Source organism: Microcaecilia unicolor, chromosome 2, assembly GCF_901765095.1.
Source record: "Microcaecilia unicolor chromosome 2, aMicUni1.1, whole genome shotgun sequence".
Classification (NCBI taxonomy): Eukaryota; Metazoa; Chordata; class Amphibia; order Gymnophiona; family Siphonopidae; genus Microcaecilia; species Microcaecilia unicolor.
The window spans coordinates 435,104,342-435,122,111 of NC_044032.1; the positions used below are offsets into that span (position 1 = coordinate 435,104,342).

Here is a 17,770-nt window from a genome sequence, read left to right on the forward strand (position 1 = left end):
TATGTAGATAGGGCTGAGGTGATCTAACAGTACCATACAGAAAGGCCCCTGAATATTGGTCTCAGTAGCATTTAACTGAGTAGCAGGTGTTTCTACCTTTTACCTGGATAATGGGGTAATTTGGTAGACCACTTCTAGCCTAAAAGCAGATAAAATCGGATAACCTTTTGACTAGAACACAAGATGTCAGCCTGCCGCTAAAATTAACGAAACTACTGTGCTTTTTTTTTTTCTTTCAAAACACTTTTACTAAGGAAGAGAAAAAAATAACCTCCACTTACTCGGTAAAACACGCTTACCATTTTTCACTTTACTGTGGGGGCAACTAATTCCTCGGTCACATTTCTGAAAAGATACAAAACAAGCAGCTTCACGAGTGTTACTACACGTCCTTACGCCTGCGCTGACAATCGCTCTTTTCCTTCGGCAGAGAGAGTCTGCAGCGTCAGCCAACCAACACTGATACTCGGCGGTAAAGCCCCCGACAGGCCCAGTCTTTATGACGTCACTCGGCGAGTTCCAGTGCTCTTCCTAACAAGAGTTCCCCTGAAACAATGAAGCATTCTCGCGAGAACGCTGCGTTCCGCAACTAACCATAAATTTTACATTATGTCGTCATAATGCCTGGAAAATAAGAGAGGTGCTGCGTGTAGAAGAAGGTAGTATAAGAGAGCTTCTAATTCATCTTCAGGCTAACAATGAGGGGAAGCCTTGCGACAGGGCAGATTAGATTGGTTGAATAATTCCACAAGTCTCCAAGGTCTTTATAAAACATAAAAGCAGTAAACCTTGAACAAAAGACAGAGAGCAAGGTAAAAAAAATCAACAACAACCCTATGCTGATAACGTAAGCTGGATAGTATGGTAACCACGTAGTAGGCGCTAAATGTAGGGGGAGGGGCCAGTGCTGGTACACAGATTACTTTCGGTTTTAATTGTAAAGAAGGCTGCTGAAATGGAGAAGGTAAAGAAGAAGGGAGGTTTTATAATCGGAATCATCAACCCAGACCTTATTTTAGGGTAGCCTACAAATGAATCAATTCTTTAAAAAAAAAAAAAAAAATCGGTTATTGAATGTCCGATTTCCCTGTTACCAAGAAAAGTTTAATATGGATCAAGCCCCCCTAGTTCTGATGACTTTTTTTAAAACCAAAGTTCTGATTTTGAACGACAATGTGTAGTCATGCACTGTCTGTGGCAGTGCAGGTGTAGATTTTGGGATTGAGGCACTAGAGGGGGATGTGCTACAGAGAGAGGTTTGAGTTGACAGCCCGGAGGAGGGGGGGGAGAAGAGACTCAAGCAGCTCTCTTCCCTCCCACGAAGGCACAGCTAAACCAGAAGAAAAAAAAATACCCACAACCTCGCTGCTGTCAGCACAGGCAAGACAGCGGCAAAGGTTTCCTAGGAAAAGAGAGCGGAGCCTTGCTGTTGACAGGAGAAGTCCCCCCTCAGCCTCAATTACCTTACCAGCTATCCAGTCCGATCCGAAAGGACCGGAGAAGATCGGAATCGTGCTTCCCAAATTCGACTTATTTATTTTATTATTAGTGTTCAGTGGGGATTACGAAAACCCTACCGTTTATCCCCCCTTCTCCAATGATGATCTAGTTTTATTGCTGCTGGTGGATTTCCTGCTTGCCCCTTGCTTCTGCCTTTCGGAGGAAGAAAAGCGTAATTGTCAACAAGAAACCCCACAACTATCCGGAGCAAGCTAAAGCAAAATCGGAAAGGGGAGAAGAAGGAAAGCAAAGAAGGGTCGCGGGTCGAAGGTGTGCGTATTGCGAGGGAGAAGCAGCGCTCTCTCGTCTTTTTCTCTGGTTCGCAGTGCCCCATCGTCTTGCATCCTGCCTCGTTCCCGGCGCCACCCAGGCGGAGTCATCATGGCTTCAACCGCGACCTGTACCCGCTTCACCGACGAGTACCAGCTCTTCGAGGAGCTCGGCAAGTAAGGGCACCCCCTCGCACCCTGTCAGCAGCCCATCCCTCTCCCCCCACGGATCCGCATGCCTTTGCTTGCTTTCTGGTAGTGGTGGGCATTTCGCTTCTAGCTCAGGCCAGGCGGAGAGGCGCCGAATTCGATTTTATATCGAGAGAAAGCTCCTTGCTGCTTCGGTCCTACAGAATGCTACCGATTGCTGCAGTTTGGAGCTCTCTATAGGACGAGAGAGCTGGAATAGATCAGGGGACTGGGGGTTCCTAATTTTGCATTTTTTTTTGGCATCAAAGCCAGCTGGCATAGTGGTTGACCTAAAACCCAGAAGTGTACAGGCGAAAGTTCTGAGGCGTGAAGGCAATTTTGTTTACATATTTAATTATTTTGACAGATGCCTTTTTGGCAGGGCGGTTGCAGAGGGTTCCGTGCTGTTTATTTAGCATGCCTGCTGGATGGTCAGAACGGATGTGTATTTGACCTGAAAGTTAATGGATGATTGTGATCATTAAATAGTTTTAACCGAAAGATTGCACGTTTATAAGTACCAGGTTTTTTTTTATATAAAGACTGGACGTTTAGGGAACCCCCGGGTACTCCCCAAATTAATGGAACAGCTCCAAAGCTATAAATATGGTGGTTGGTAAAATCGCTCTCCTGTTTCGGGCAGTGAAAGTAATCCGTTTAGCTCTTTTGCTGTTGTTTTTTTAGTGCCTGATTATAGGATGATCTGCCAATATTATCTGAACAAAGTAACTGATTTGTAGATAGTGCTGGGAATGCACGTCACATACTAAGTGGCACATTGTCATAACAGGAAACAGATACAATACAAATATTGTTTTAAAAAGGCTGAAAAGTAGAGAATGTGCTGCTATGCCAAAACCAGCATAATGATACTGGCGTGCTTTATTTCACTAAATGCCCTCGCCGTGCAGTGATTGGGATCCAGGTAAAGGATCAATCAATGGCTCCCCAAGTGTTAGACTAGAGCTCGCGAGGGGATTTCCTCGTCTGTGACGCCAGGAAATGTATTGGCAATTCATTGGCACTTGTTATAGTTCCGATTGCTCATTTGGTTCGTGCTCTTCTAAATTGTATATTTTGGCTGTTTATTTTTAGGATATCAGTCAGTGTGCTGCTTGTTTTTAAAAGCTAAATTGAAATCTCCATGTTCCTATTTTCAGATTACTTAGGAGACATGCATGCTGTCTTTCCCATCCTCCGCCGTAAGTGATTGTACTGATTCCTGTCTGGTGTTTGCCTTACAGGGGTGCATTTTCCGTGGTGAGAAGATGCATGAAAATAACTTCAGGACAAGAGTATGCTGCCAAAATTATCAACACCAAAAAGCTTTCTGCTCGGGGTGGGTGTTTTTCAAATATATATATTTTGAGTTTGTTTCTTGTGTTCCCTGGTGCTGTTGATGAGGTGCATATTGTGTGTAACATTTCCAGTTTGAGAGGTTGGCTGTTCTGTGATGAAATCAGATGTTAAACACTTGAGATTTTTCATACTTCCTTGAACCTTATTGATGAGGAAGGAGTATGTAAATTTTAGCAATAGTATATAAGAGAGAGACCCTAGGAAAATCAGCAACCTACCATAGATACCTTTCTATAATCAGCCAATTATGGAGGCTGTGTCTGCTCTGGATTGCCTACATCCTTCTGCAGAGATACTGAAATAGTGCAGAATCTGAAGGAGTGGCCTAGTGGTAGGGATTAGGCTGAGAACCAGGAAACTCCCATCTCTTTCACTGATGTTCCTTATGACCTTGGGCAAGTCAGTTTGGCCCCTTTTGTGTCTGGTACCTGCTTAAACTGTTGTCTGCATTAGGCAAGGACCAATTCTACCTGAATTGTAACAAGGCTGTAAGACCTCAGAGTATCATTTGGAAAGGCAGGCCAACATCCCAAAATTAATTATTCATTTGTTGTAAATTATTGTTATTATTATTATGAGCCTTCTGAGGTTAGATTTTAAAGAGAGATAATTTTCTATACCCATTTTGTACACAGTGCCCACAGTCTTGCACAGTTGTGAATTGCAGGCTTTTAAAACATTTATAGTGTGGTTGCTGTGTTAGTCTTCTTGCAGGTATAGAAGTAAAGATTAATAAAACAAAGACAGAAAATAAGGTGATACTTTATATCACCTTATATTCATTTTTTATTTGTTGATCTTTATTTCTATAACATTTATTTGGTTTGTTTTATAAAGAAGTTACTTGGGAGCCTTTGTTCTAAAGTGCAATACGTTTTTAGCATTTTTCGTTCTTTAAATACAAATATGAACATATGGCAAATGCAAAGGCTGTACGGTAATTTCTGTGGGCATGCCTAGCACATCCTTTGCAGCTGCTGCACTGAAATGTTCTGTAGCACATGTTAAAGAGTGCTTGCAGTTAGCGCGAATGCACTGAGAGGTGTAGTTAGCATGGATACACTTACGCCTCAAGTGACAGCTTGCAGTAAGTACTGTGTGCCAACAAATCGGGGAAAATATTTCTTCACTCAACGTGTAGTTAGACTCTGGAATTCATTGCCACAGAATGTGGTAAGAGCAATTAGCTTAGCAGGGTTTAAGAAAGGTTTAGATAGCTTCCTAAATGAAAAGTTCATAAGCCATTGTTAATTTGATTTAATTTGTCATTTATAACCCGCTTTAATGACAATCTAGGCAGTTTACATTTAACAGTATGCTATGAAATGGTTAGCTAACATTAATTAGTAGTAACTTACAGTGGAACTGTTCATTATACAGTAAACAATATTACATTACATCTTATTAACTAACTAGACATGATTGAGCATAATTGTTTATGTAAGATCATATTGAATATGAAACTTGGTAGTCTTTGGAAGTCATAGTGTATAATGTAATTATAATGTAATTTAGATGGCCTTGGGGAAAATCCACTGCTTATTTCTATGATAAGCAGCATATAATGTATTATACTGTTTTGGGATTTTGCAAGGTACTTGTAACCTGGATTTGTCATTGTTGGAAACAGGATGCTGGGCTTGATGGACCTTCGGTCTGTACCAGTATGGCAATGCTTACGTTCTTATGCACTTAATGCATTGTGCAGTCTGTACCCATTCTCTGCCCAGATCTCATCCCCAACACAGTGTGCAGTTAATATGCATATTAGCTACCATGGTAACAGCGCGTGCTAATTCTTGCATTAGCTGGTTAAATCAAAATAGTAAAAGGGCCCCTATGTTTCCAAAGCTGGGGACTGGCATATTTGCAGTAATCTCTCTTTTCACAGTTCTCAAGACATTTCTGCAGAGGTGAACTCCCTCAGTGACATCAGAGTGCTGAATTCCTCTGCAGCTGTCACTGCAAAACATCACCTGTACTACCAAATGTGTACCAGCACTGGGGCATTTTACAGAGAATTTGGCAGAAATGATCATTTTAGTGATGCAGTATGATAGTGACTGAATCTGACGGTGCATTTTCAAGGGGTCCATGAAGCATCCAGAATCTGTAGACATATTTTTAAATGCACTAAACACAGCACAAAGACACATTTCCTCAAATCTGTTTTGACTCAAAGCACAGAAAATAAAAATAACGAGTCACAAAAAAATATATAAAATCTGGAAATGACTCCAGGAACAGCGGTATATTTATAATACAGCAGCTCAAAGTTTTATAGGGCCCAGTATTAAAAAAAAAAAAGCTGAGCTCCTAAATCTGTGCCCTATTTTCAGCCAAACTTAGAAGCATAAGTATTCAGCAGAAAATAGTCTTAATGTAGGAGCTTAAAAGTTATGATGATAAATTTAGGCCTTCATTCATAGTGGTGAAAATCAGTGCTCAGCTTCTAACTTTATCCCTATCCTAAATCTGACCCAGTTGCCACCCACATTGTAAGCTCCTAAATTTAGGAGTTTAGTGAAATTTTGGGTATAAATTTAGACACTCATCCCTAGTATAATTTCAAAGAGACCAATTTATGAGCGTAGTTCCATTTTTGCATTAATGCCGACATGCTACTGTTGCCATTAACGCATGGCCATTAAAAATGTTAGGGGTCCTTTTACAAAGGTGCGCTAGCGGGTTTAGGGCACGCTAATTGGCGCATGCTAAATGCTAGCGACGCCCATAGAAATATATGGGTGACTAACGCTTAGCGCTTGCTTATTTTTAGTACGCACTAAAAACGCTAGCACACCTTTGTAAAAGGACCCCTTATTGCATTAGCACTTACTGACATCTATTATGTAGGTGGTAAAGAGGGGACTAATCGAACGGCACTGGCGAAATTGATGGCTGGCCATGTTTGGGCCCAGAGCTGTAAGCGGGCGGAGCCAAGTGTATTTTCGAAATACGCTTGGTGCCGGCCAAATCGCTCACCGGGTTTAGAATAAGATCGCCGGCGGATCGCCAGATGTAGATGAGATGGCCGGCTCCGATTTTCAGCCATAATGGAAACCGGACCCGGCCATCTCAAACCTGGCGAAATGCAAGGCATTTGGCCATGGGAGGAGCCAGCATTTGTAGTGCACTGGCCCCCCTGACATGCCGGGGCACTTAAAAAATCTTAAAAAAAAACAAAATTAGCTTCCATGTTCATAGCACCCTTCCCTTGTGTGCTGAGCCCCCCAAATCCCCCCCAAAACCCACTGCCCACAAGTCTACACCATTACTATAGCCCTAAGGGGTGAAGGGGGGCACCTACATGTGGGTACAGTGGGTTTTGGGGTTTTTTCGAGGGCTCAACATTAACCACCACAAGTATAACAGGTGGGGGGGGGGGGATGGGCCTATGTCCACCTGCCTGAAGTGCAGTGCACCCACTAAAAACTGCTCCAGGGACCTGCATACTGCTGTCATGGAGCTGGGTATGACATTTGAGGCTGGCATACAGGCTGGCAAAAAATGTTTTAATTTTTTTTTTGTGTGGGAGAGGGTTGGTGACCACTTGGGGAGTAAGGGGAGGTGATCCCCGCTTCCCTCCGGTGGTCATCTGGCCAGTTGGGGCTCTTTTTTGGGACTTGGTCCTAAAAATATATGGACCAAGTCCGCCCAGCGAAATACTCGTTTGAGCCGGCGTTTTTTTTCATAATAAGGTGAAGCCGGCTATCTTGTAACCCCGCCCCGCTCCGCCCCCCTTCCCGCCTTCGCTACCCTACCAACATGCCCCTTTGAAGGTTGGCCGGTGCTGCAACGAAAAAGCAATTGGGGCCGGCCAAAATCGGCTTTCGATAATATCGATTTGGCTGGGATTGAGAGATCGCCGGCGATCTCCCGATTTGTGTCGGAAGATCGCCGGCGATCCCTTTCACAAATAAGCCTGAAAGGCTCACGTGGTGATCCTGCATTAATCAGCATGAAGTAATATATACTTGTGTTAACTGATCAGTGCAGAAATGCCGTTCTCTGCCCCAAGACACACCCTCTCTATGCAAAAATAAAAAATATTTTTTAGCATGAGGGTAGTGAGTGCAGATTAGGAACTGAGGGGGTCTTTTACTAAGCTGCAGTAGTGTTTTTAGCTCATGGTAGAGATCAACTGTCAGTAAATGCTGAGACGCCTGTAGGAATATAACAGGCACGTCCGCTTTTACCGCGAGCTAAAAATGTTAGGGGTCCTTTTACTAAGGTGCGCTGAAAAATGGCCTGCACTGGTGTAGACACGTGTATTGGATGTGCGCAGGTCCATTTTTGAGCGTATCTTCAAAAAAAGGCCTTTTTTTGGCTGAAAATGGACATGTGGCAAAATAGAAATTGGCGCACATCCATTTTGGGCCTGAGACCTTACCGCCACCCATTGACCTAGCGGTAAGGTCTCGCGCGTTAACCAGGCGGTAATGGTCTACGCGCGTACAGTGCCGATTACTGCCTGGTTACTGCCGCATGCCGGAAAATTTCGGGCGCGCTTAGTGGACGCGCATAAAAAATGAAATTACCACCTGGGCAGGACGTCGGATTAGAACGAAGCCTTGTGCGGGATTGGGAAGAAGAGGACCTCAGCTTGGTTGGCGGGGGAGGGGTAGTTGAGAGGTTCGTCGGCAGGGGAGTCCAGGGGCAAATCTACAGGGGCCCAGGCCCCCGTGGCCCCATACTGGCTACGCCACTGGGGTTAAGTGTCTTGCCCAAGATCACAAGGAGCAGCAGTGAGATTTGAAACAGCCACCTCTGGATTTCAAGACCGGTGCTCTAACCACTAGGCCACTCCTCCACAATGTAGTATGCTAATAGTCTTTTTATCCTTTGATACTAGGAATTTATTGCTGAAAAAAAATATATTACATAGGAAATGATATAAGTTAAAGAATGAAATGTCCCACCCAGTTGAACAAATGATTGTAAGGCCAGAGCTTGCAAGCTTTAAACAGAGATACAGTGCTATAATGTCAATGCTTTTTCAACGAGAGAAGGCTCTCAGGCAGCTTGACACAAAACATGTACCTTCTTTCAAGGTACAACACCATCTTTATTGTCTTTGCCATACAAATTAAATACATAATTTGATTGTAAGGAGCCCTGATAATGACAACTGGAAGTTTCTACTTTATTATTTTTTCTGTTTAGTAATACAGTACTGCTGTGTATGTGACCCTATTGTAAAATTACCCTTATTTTATTCTGCTGCCAAGGGAGCAAGTCTTGCAGTAAAAGAGCCATGTGATTTCTCAGGTCTTGTCATGAGACTTGGGTCTGTGGTAGCAGGAGATGATGTATTTAATCACTTCTGCTGCATTTGCTGGGGCTGGATCAGGTTACTGAAGACAAAGGCAGAAATGCCAACTTTCCCAGTTCTGGGAAGGAGATTTGTGCTCAGTCCTGGTTTTAAACTTACTATGAGGCACATTTTCAAAGCACTTAGCCTTCCAAAGTTCCATAGAAACCTATGGAACTTTGGAAGGCTAAGTGCTTTGAAAATATGCCTCTATATATACTTGAGAAATTTGAGCAAAAAAATGCTCCCAGAAAACTGGGGTCATCTTATTTACGGGTAACACTTGTAGCACTAAAATAAATTACTGGCAATCCGGTGCTGATGGCTTGAGAATCCTTCCGGCATCTGAATCTCCCCCCACCCCCCACCGCTGATGGCTTGAGAATCTCTCTTGCATCTGAATTCCCCCCCACTCCGCTGACGGCTTTAGAATCTTTCCGGGATCTGAATTCCCCCCCCCCCCCCCGGCTGATGGCTTGAGAATCTCTCCGGTATCTCAGTCCACCCCCCCACCCCGCTGCATACCTTCAAAACTCTCTTACACAAAGTACCAACCCTGCAGCAGCATTCTGCATCCTCTGACCTGTTCTGCCCATGCAAAACAGGAAGTTGAGTCAGAGGGCATGCTCTGGAGCAGAGGTCAGGTGGTTTAGGTGTACTGCTGTAGTGCCAGTGCTTTGTGGAAGAGAGTTTTGAGGTACATGGCGGGGTGGGGGGGGGGGGAATTGAGATGCTGGAGATATTTTTGTGCTGTTGGTGGGTGCGGGGGGAGGGGAGAACACCAATGAAAAAAAGACATGCTTGGGGTTGCAGCAGAGAGGGCATGTTGGATCTGTGTGTGTGTGGAGGGGGTGGGGGCAGCAGAGAGAGCATGCTGGATCACTGTGCTAGGGTATGAGTGAGGCAGGGAAAAGTGTGTCTGTGTCCTCGACCTATACATGGGTCACACCAATTTTGGCCATTATTAGTCCCAAAACTGCCCTCAGTTTATTCATGAGATTGACTTACAGGCAAGTATATATGGTACGTCCCAAAGCCATATGGTTTTTGTGGCCCCTGATTCTACCCATTGAAATCAGTGCTGCAGATCCCATAATGCATCAGGATGACAATGGCAGAAATCCAGGACTGGTTTAAAGTCTCCCTCCTGGAACTGGGTAACTTGGAAACTCTGCAAGGGTGGGAGGCAAGCATGGCAGCACTGTTAGAGGAAAGTACAAAGTTTGCTGTACTCATTTCCCACCAGCCTCAAGAGGATTGTCTAAAGTTGTGATGGGGGTAGGGTGGGGGAACTCCCCTCCCTTCTCCTCCTCCTCCTAACATTTGTGCCAGAGGCTTTCTGTAAAGTTTTGTATGGGGATGCATAATTTGAAATTGTGTCACTTTGAGAAGGGACTCTGTACTTGATGATCAGTGTGGCTGTTTTAAAGATCATCATACAGCAAAGGGCAATTATTGAGATGATACCCCAAATCATTCTGAATTATTGTTTATGCTAGCAATTTTCTAAACAGATATGGCAGTCTGATAATCTTCTTATCTCATCTGCAGCTTCTGCTTTTGCTACTGACTGGTAGATTTTAATTGTGTTTAGAAAACAAACATGACATATGTCATGCTAAATAAGTTCTGTTTCTGTCTTCTGCCTTTACTGTATTTATACCTATATTTTCAAAAGCTTCTTTGTTCAGTATACATTTGAACACTGTTTGAGTAAATGCAACCAAACTTGACAGGGGATACCTTTTTTCAGTCATGGGCTACTTTTTAATCCAAATTGTACATTTTTCTTTGAGGTGGTGGCTTCAAACTCTCTCTCTCACAAATCATAGTTACTTGATGCTAGGTTCCATTTATTTATTTATTAGGATTTACTTACCGCCTTTTTGAAGGAATTCACTCAAGGCAGTGTACAATAAGAATAAATCAACACGAGCAATAGGCAATTACAACAGTAAAAATATTCAAATAACAGTACAAAGTATGGCATAGTATACTACTTACAATGTCAATATAATACGTAATAGAACATTTTAATTGACAGTGAAAGGTATAAGCAAAGATGAAATGTATAGATAGGTAAGAGAGTAAGAGGAGTTCAAAAATAAGGTGACTAATTTAAAGAACGGTGCACATGAGATCAGAGAGATGGTTAAATATTATCCCAGCTAGGGTAGGAGTGCATAAACATGTCCTGCTTCAGTATGTGCAGCTTGTATCACTGCTTTCATGTGTGAGTGAGACTAACAAGTTCATTACTTCTTCCATTAAAGGCCAGGTTGAGGAACCAAGCTTTCACCTGCTTCCTGAAGTAGAGATAGTCTTGTGTTAAGCGGAGTGTGAGGGCTACTCCAGAGAAGGCTTGCTTTTGGGTATCACATTGTGTAATGTCTTTTGGAGAGGGTGTGTTTAGTGATAGCCCTTGAGAGGACCTTAGTGTCCTTGGTGGTGTGTAGAGGATCATCCTAATCTTCAGGTACTCAGGACCATTTCCTTTGAGGGCCTTGAAGATCAGACATAGAGTTTTAAATTTAGCCCTGTATTATACTGGTAGCTAATGAAGTTTTTGCAAAAATGGTGTGATGTAGTCACGTTGCTTGCAGCCTTCTATAAGTCTTGCTGTAGCATTCTGAATCAATTGGAGCTGGTGCAGGCCCTTTGTAGTCAGACTGTTGTAGAGTGCATTGCAGTAATCCAGTCTTGATGTTGTCATGGCATGCACAACTGGGATAAGATTTACCTTCTCAATGTAAGCATAGCTGTCACAAATAGTAGAAGCAGCTCTTGAAGGTTGTTTGGATTTGGGGAATCAGAGTAAGTGTTGAATTTAACTGTATTCCCAGGTTCCTGACTTGGGATTTGAGGGGCAGTTTGTACTTCCCAAAAGAGATTTTGATGTCAGGTGTGTATCCACTTGTGTTAGGGACACAAAGAAGCTTGGTTTTACTTGGGTTCAGGCAAAGTTTGTTGTGTTTAGCCCATTCTTGAATTGATGTTAGACAGGATCAGTTTATTCAAGGTTATAGGTAAGTCAGGTTCAATGGGTATGAGTAGTTGAGGTTCAGTGGGTATGAGTAGTTGCACATCATCTGCATAGATGTAGAACTGAGTGTCCATTGACTGAATCAACTCAGCTAGTGGCTTGAGGTTGATATTGAACAGAATAGGTGACAGTATCGATTCTTGTGGTACCCTGCAGGTCAATGTCCATGGTGGCGATGAGTTGCTGCCAAACATTATGGATTGTTGCCGGTCTGATAGGGTCTGAACCAGGCAAGTGCCGTTCCATTGATACCTGTGTCAGTCGTGGTATCATGATTCACAGTGTCAAAAGCTGCTGAGAAATCTAGCAGTAGTAACACCAAGGTGAATCCCCTGTCTTGGTTTTTGTGAAGATCATCTAGTAGGGATATGAAGAACATTTCTGTTCCATAACCAGGTCTGAGTCTAGATTGCCATGTATCTAGCCAGTTTCTCTCTTCTAGCCAGTCATTAAGTTGAACACAGACTGGTTGTTCTATAAGTTTCCCTAGAAATGGAATGTTAGATACTGGCCGGTAACTTTCAAGTTTGTCCTGGTCAAGGTTGTTTTTCTTTAGCAAAGGGTGAACCACTGCCCTTTTTAATGCTGTTGGTAGTTGCCCATTAGAAAGAGGCGGTCACAATTTTTGTGGCGCCGTCTGTAAGGCTCATACTTGCCTGCTGCACTATCTTCGATAGGCAGGGGTCGATGGAGCAGGTAGTTGGTCAAAGGTTTCTTAGGATTTTGTCAAGGCTCTCCTCGTGTGATTGGGTTAAAAGTAGCCCATCTGTCTCTGTCAGGAGGGGGTGAGTTTGTGTGCACTCCTGGTTAACTCATTGGAGACTGGGTGGGATTGCCTGTAAATCCTGGCGGAGACTTTTAATTTTGTTGGCAAAGTGTGCAGCAAAATCATTGCTGTTCAGTTTAGACTGGACAGAAAAAGATCTAGGGGTATCATCATGGACAATATGTTCAAATCTTCTGCTCAGTGTGTGGTGACGGCCAATATAGCAACCAAAATGCTAGGAATTATTAGGAAAGGGATAGAAAATAAGTCAAAGAATATTATAATTCTTCTGTATTGCTCAATGGTGCGACCTGACCTTGAGAATTATATGCAATTTTGGTCGCTGCATCTCAAAAAAATTAGAAAAAGTTCAAAGAAGGGCAACCAAAGTGATTAAGAGGATGAAATGTGCCTCATATGAGACTTAAGAAGTTAGGGTCTTCAGCTTCAAAAAGAGGCAACTGAATTGGGGGTGGGGGGGGGGGGATATGATAGAGGTCTAGAAAATTCTGAGTGGAGTAGAACGGGTAAATGTGAATCAATTGCTTTCTCTTTCAAGAAGTACAAAGACTAGGGGGCATTCCATTACTGTTATTTATGTTAGCTGGGATACCAAGAAGAAAATGCAAAAATTATGTTAATTTTTTAGTGGATTTCTGAATTCCAGGAGGCTTTTGATATACTGAGTTATATATTGACATTATCTTTTCATATCCCAATTTTACTAACTTATTTACCATAGATGTCAATTTTAGAGGGTTGTGAGCTATGTGTTCGATGCAAGATGGAAAGGAACAAGTAATCCTGTATTCTAGCTGAGCTTTGAGGAAATCTGAACATGATGACTATAATTTTAGTTCTTCCAAGCTGGAATTGCTAGCTTTTAAGTAGAGCACAGTAAGCAAGTTGAAAGAATATTTGATGACTTGGACATTTACTGTGAACTGATTATAATCAATTAAAAAGTATCTTAAAACAGCTAATGTTGGCTTAGCTAGGAGAATAAAATTTTGAAAAAGTATATTATAAGCTTGCAAGATGTAATGCACATTTGGGTGCATTATCCAGAAACCCCTTGATGGTGACATTGAAATAACGGGGGTGAATCAATGAATTCTGTGAAGAGTTATACCGTCCAAAGCACATTCAGAAGGAATCCTTGGGTGATGTACCACAGTCTGTTGAAAGCTTTAAAGCAGTGTGAATTCCTTTTCCTTTAAGCTTAAAAGCTATTTATTCTAAGTCTTAACTGTAGACTGTAAAAAAATTTAACCCAGCTTCTCCTTCCTTAGTAAAACCCAGTGCAAACAGCTGCTTCAGTGTTGAGTCTCATTTTACTGGCATCACGAGATTCTGACAAAGTTAAGTCGTTCCCAGTGGAGATACAGGAATTGTAATAAACAAGAAATCAACGTTGAAGGCTTATCATAGAGGAAAATAAATAACCAGAATGTGTGCCAAGGGTATTGTGAAAAACAGTTGTACGATTTTAAATGTTTATAGTAGGTGTGTAGGAAAGAATTGCTTCGGAACTGCTACAAAAGCGTTATTGTTGGATTGACATGGCTCAAGATTGTTGGAATGTAATTGTATTTTACATGCATTGCCTGTCACCTATTATTTCTCTGTGATTACTCTGTGACCTCTGATGTGAATTACTTAGAGAGGTCACACAGCTATGCAACTTCCTGTGGGGGTTAGACACAGTTAGACACAGCACATGCAGCACATGGAGCACATGGAGCTCATGATCTCTCCTAACCTGAGAGGATCTATGGTGGTGTGAGCATCCATTACCATCTAAGCACATGGAAGGAACTGATAATACAAATGTATAGTAATATGTATATATAAGCCTGTCTGATTATAATCTAACTGCAAACTGTGAGTAAACAGATGTTTTGTTACTTCAACTTTAAACTGACTCAGCAGTGAATTATTCAGGGGTGTATGAGAGAGAGATGAAGAAAGAAATTAACATTTCTAAAGCTGAAGCTGTGTATACTAAAATCTGCTAATTATTTACTACAAATAATCCCACAAAAGGGTTACGGGCCCAGGGTCCAGGAATTGAAAAAGAAGAGAAATATTACCAGGCAGAAAAAAAGGCCACATTTTTCTCTTAAGTTTTAAAGGAAAGATTCAGTCTGTCTCTCTCTCCCCCCACACAGCAGACAGAAGGCTAAGAAAATGGCTGAGGGAAGAAATTCACCATTGTTCTATTCTCTCAAGGTGCCTAAATTAACTGAGTTTAATTATCGGCAGTGGGAATTAAGATTCATATGTCTCCTTCGAGCAAAAAGATTAAATATATGCTTAGACCAAGACAGAACAGCTGAAAATATGGCTGAATGGGACAATGCAAACTATTATGTGAAGTGCATGCTTTTGGAAGCTCTCTCAGAGAAACAAGCCATATTAGTGGAGGGAAAAGATACACCAAAGGACATTTTATGTAAGCTGAGAACTATGTATGCAACTACATATGCAAAGCAGCAACCAATTTGGCTGGCAGAGTTGAATGAAACCAAATTAAGGGATAAAAGTAAATGTAATGATCACATTATGCATCTTATGTCTTCATTTCAAAAGCTAGAACTTTCTGGAATTCCCATGTGTGATGCATTGAAAAGAGCATTTCTTTTTACCTCACTATCAAAGAAGTTTGATGTTTTTAGGTCTGTAAATGAGGCCATTGAAGGGCAATCTTTTGAACAGGCAACATCAAAACTAAGGCAGGAATGCATAATAAATGATTCTGAGGAGATGTGTTCTCAAAGCAAGTCAGAGAGAAATGAAACAAATTTCTTGGCAAAGAACAGAGGAAGGCGGAGCTATGGGAAAACTCCACCCAAGGGCAAGCTGATTTGCTACTCATGTGGAAAGGAGGGACATGTATCTAAATGGTGTAAGGAAACACAAAACACTCCCTCTAGCTCACCTAAGCCAATGGAACTAAAGAATTTTCAAACCAGGAAATGTATGAAGGACAAAGATAAACACAAGGGTTTTCTAATGGCAGAAAAATCTTTGACTATGGTAAATAATAATTCAAATGAAAGTACTTGGATTTTGGATTCAGGGAGCACATGCCATTTAACCAATTGTAAGGATTTCTTTCAGGAAATGTGTCCAGAGGAAGGTATTCTTAAAACTGCAAACGCAGGGACTGCTAAGATCCAAGCAAAAGGTATTGGATTCTTAAAATGCAAAGTGTCTAATGAAGTTAAAGAAATTCCTGTAAGTGATGTCTTGTATATTCCCCAAGCAGTTTGTAATATGCTTAGTGTATCTACATTAGATAAGAAGGGATTTGTGATTCATTTTGAAAACAGTAAGTGCACAATCTCTAAAAATGATGAAGTGTATGCTGAAGCTTTTATGCATAATGATGTTTATAAGCTGAACATTTCAGGTGAAGCCTCACATCTGGCGCAAGTAAGGAAGAATGATGGTAAATGTAGTCTGGAAATCTGGCACCGCCGCCTGGGACATCGTGATTCTAAGGTGATCCAGGATCTTTACAGTAAGCAACTGGCCACCGGCATTCAGATAAGTGCAGATGCTGGTAAAATGGAGAAATGCATAGACTGTGTTACTCAAAAAGGTGTAAGACCCTCATTTCCTGCATACACAGGAAATAGGAGTAATAAAGTGCTGGACTTAATACACAGTGACTTATGTGGACCGTTTAATATCCCATCATTGGGAAATAACAGATTTGTGCTAATATTCTTGGATGATTTCTCTAGATATTGTGTGGCCTATTTACTGAAAGAGAAAAGTCAAGTCACAGACATGCTGAAGAAATACGTAGCCATGGTGAGCAATAAATTTGAAAGAAAACCAAAGGTTCTTCAGACCGACAATGGTGGTGAGTTCACTTCACACAGCATGCGCACATTTCTAGAACAAGAAGGCATTCAACATATCACAACAGTAGCTTATACACCAGAGCAAAATTCTGTTGCAGAGAGAAAATTTAGGTCACTTGTGGAAATGACCAGATGTATGCTGTCAGATAGCAATCTCCCTAAAAGACTATGGGAGGAAGCCATTCTCACAGCAGTGTACCTACAAAACAGAATGCCAACTAAAGGCGCTGAGCGCACACCACATGAGACATGGCATGGTAGGAAGCCAAACCTGTCACACATAAGAACATTTGGAAGTACAGCATATGCTCATGTACCAAAGCAAAGAAGGCATAAGCTGGATTCCACAACAGAAAGGGGCATTTTAGTTGGCTATGCTCCAGGACACAAAGGATATAGAATTTTGAATCTGAAAACTGGCATTGTTGGCATAAGACATGTTACATATTTTGATGAAAACAAAAGGGTTGATAAAGGCTGGATTATCCCAGATGAGCCTTATCATCCAGAATATGAAACTAGAACCATAATAGACATGCCAGTGTATATAAATGCCATACCAAGGCAGATGTCTGAAAGCAACTCACCTGTATCTAACGAGGAACAGGCAGAGGAAGCAGACACAGAAAGGATCATTGAAGAAGACAGTACAGTTGGAGAAGGGGAATCAATTGGAGAAGGACTCTCAGATATAGAGGATGCAGAAAGGTCAGACCAACCTGTAGTCAGACGCTCATCCAGGGAAAACAAAGGTGTTCCACCCCCAAGACTGTCTTACCTAACAAAGTCAGCAGAAGCTCAAGAGCCCTTAACATGGGATGAGATTGAGAAAATGCCAGCAGAAGAAGCTGCTGAATGGCGTAAAGCTGCACAAGAAGAAATTGATGCATTGGATAAAAATAATACTTGGATTCTTACAAAATTACCTCCTGGCAAGAAAGCTATAGGATGCAAATGGGTATTCAAGTTAAAAAGGAATGCACAAGGAAAAGTGGAAAGGTATAAAGCCAGATTAGTGGCAAAGGGATATCTTCAAAAATATGGAGAAGATTTTGATGAAGTGTTTGCACCTGTAGTGAAACACACGACAATAAGAACACTTCTGAGCATTGCAGTCTCAAAAGGCATGCAAGTCAAACACATTGATGTGAAAACAGCGTTTCTTCACGGAGATATAACTGAAGACTTGTACATGGAACAACCAACAGGTTTCATAAATACAAAACAAAGACAGCTAGTGTGTAAATTAAACAAAGGTCTTTATGGATTAAAGCAAAGTGCAAAATGTTGGAATGAAAAATTGCATGAAATATTGACAAATTTAGGATTTAAGCAAGGTGAAGCAGATAAATGTTTGTACACTAGGTGCACAAATGGACAATATGCATACATTTTAGCTTTTGTTGATGATCTGCTCATTGCAAGCAAAAGTGAGCAAGAGTACAAGGACATTGT

General features: G+C 41.7%; 1 protein-coding gene across 15 annotated transcripts in view; it reads left to right on the forward strand.

Moving 5' to 3' along the window:
• Positions 1–945: 945 nt before the first annotated feature.
• Positions 946–17,770, forward strand: part of CAMK2D (calcium/calmodulin dependent protein kinase II delta) — a 559,079-nt gene continuing 542,254 nt past the window's right edge. For 3 of the 15 annotated variants that reach the window (XM_030190822.1, XM_030190826.1, XM_030190824.1), the window contains exons 1-2: positions 954–1,946; positions 3,203–3,297. In XM_030190822.1, the coding sequence (XP_030046682.1) occupies positions 1,882–1,946; positions 3,203–3,297 (160 nt within the window). In that variant the 5' untranslated portion in view covers positions 954–1,881. Of the gene's footprint in view, positions 1,947–3,202; positions 3,298–17,770 lie in introns of all 15 variants that reach the window. The other 12 variants (XM_030190818.1, XM_030190828.1, XM_030190823.1 and 9 more) reach the window with 9 other exon arrangements.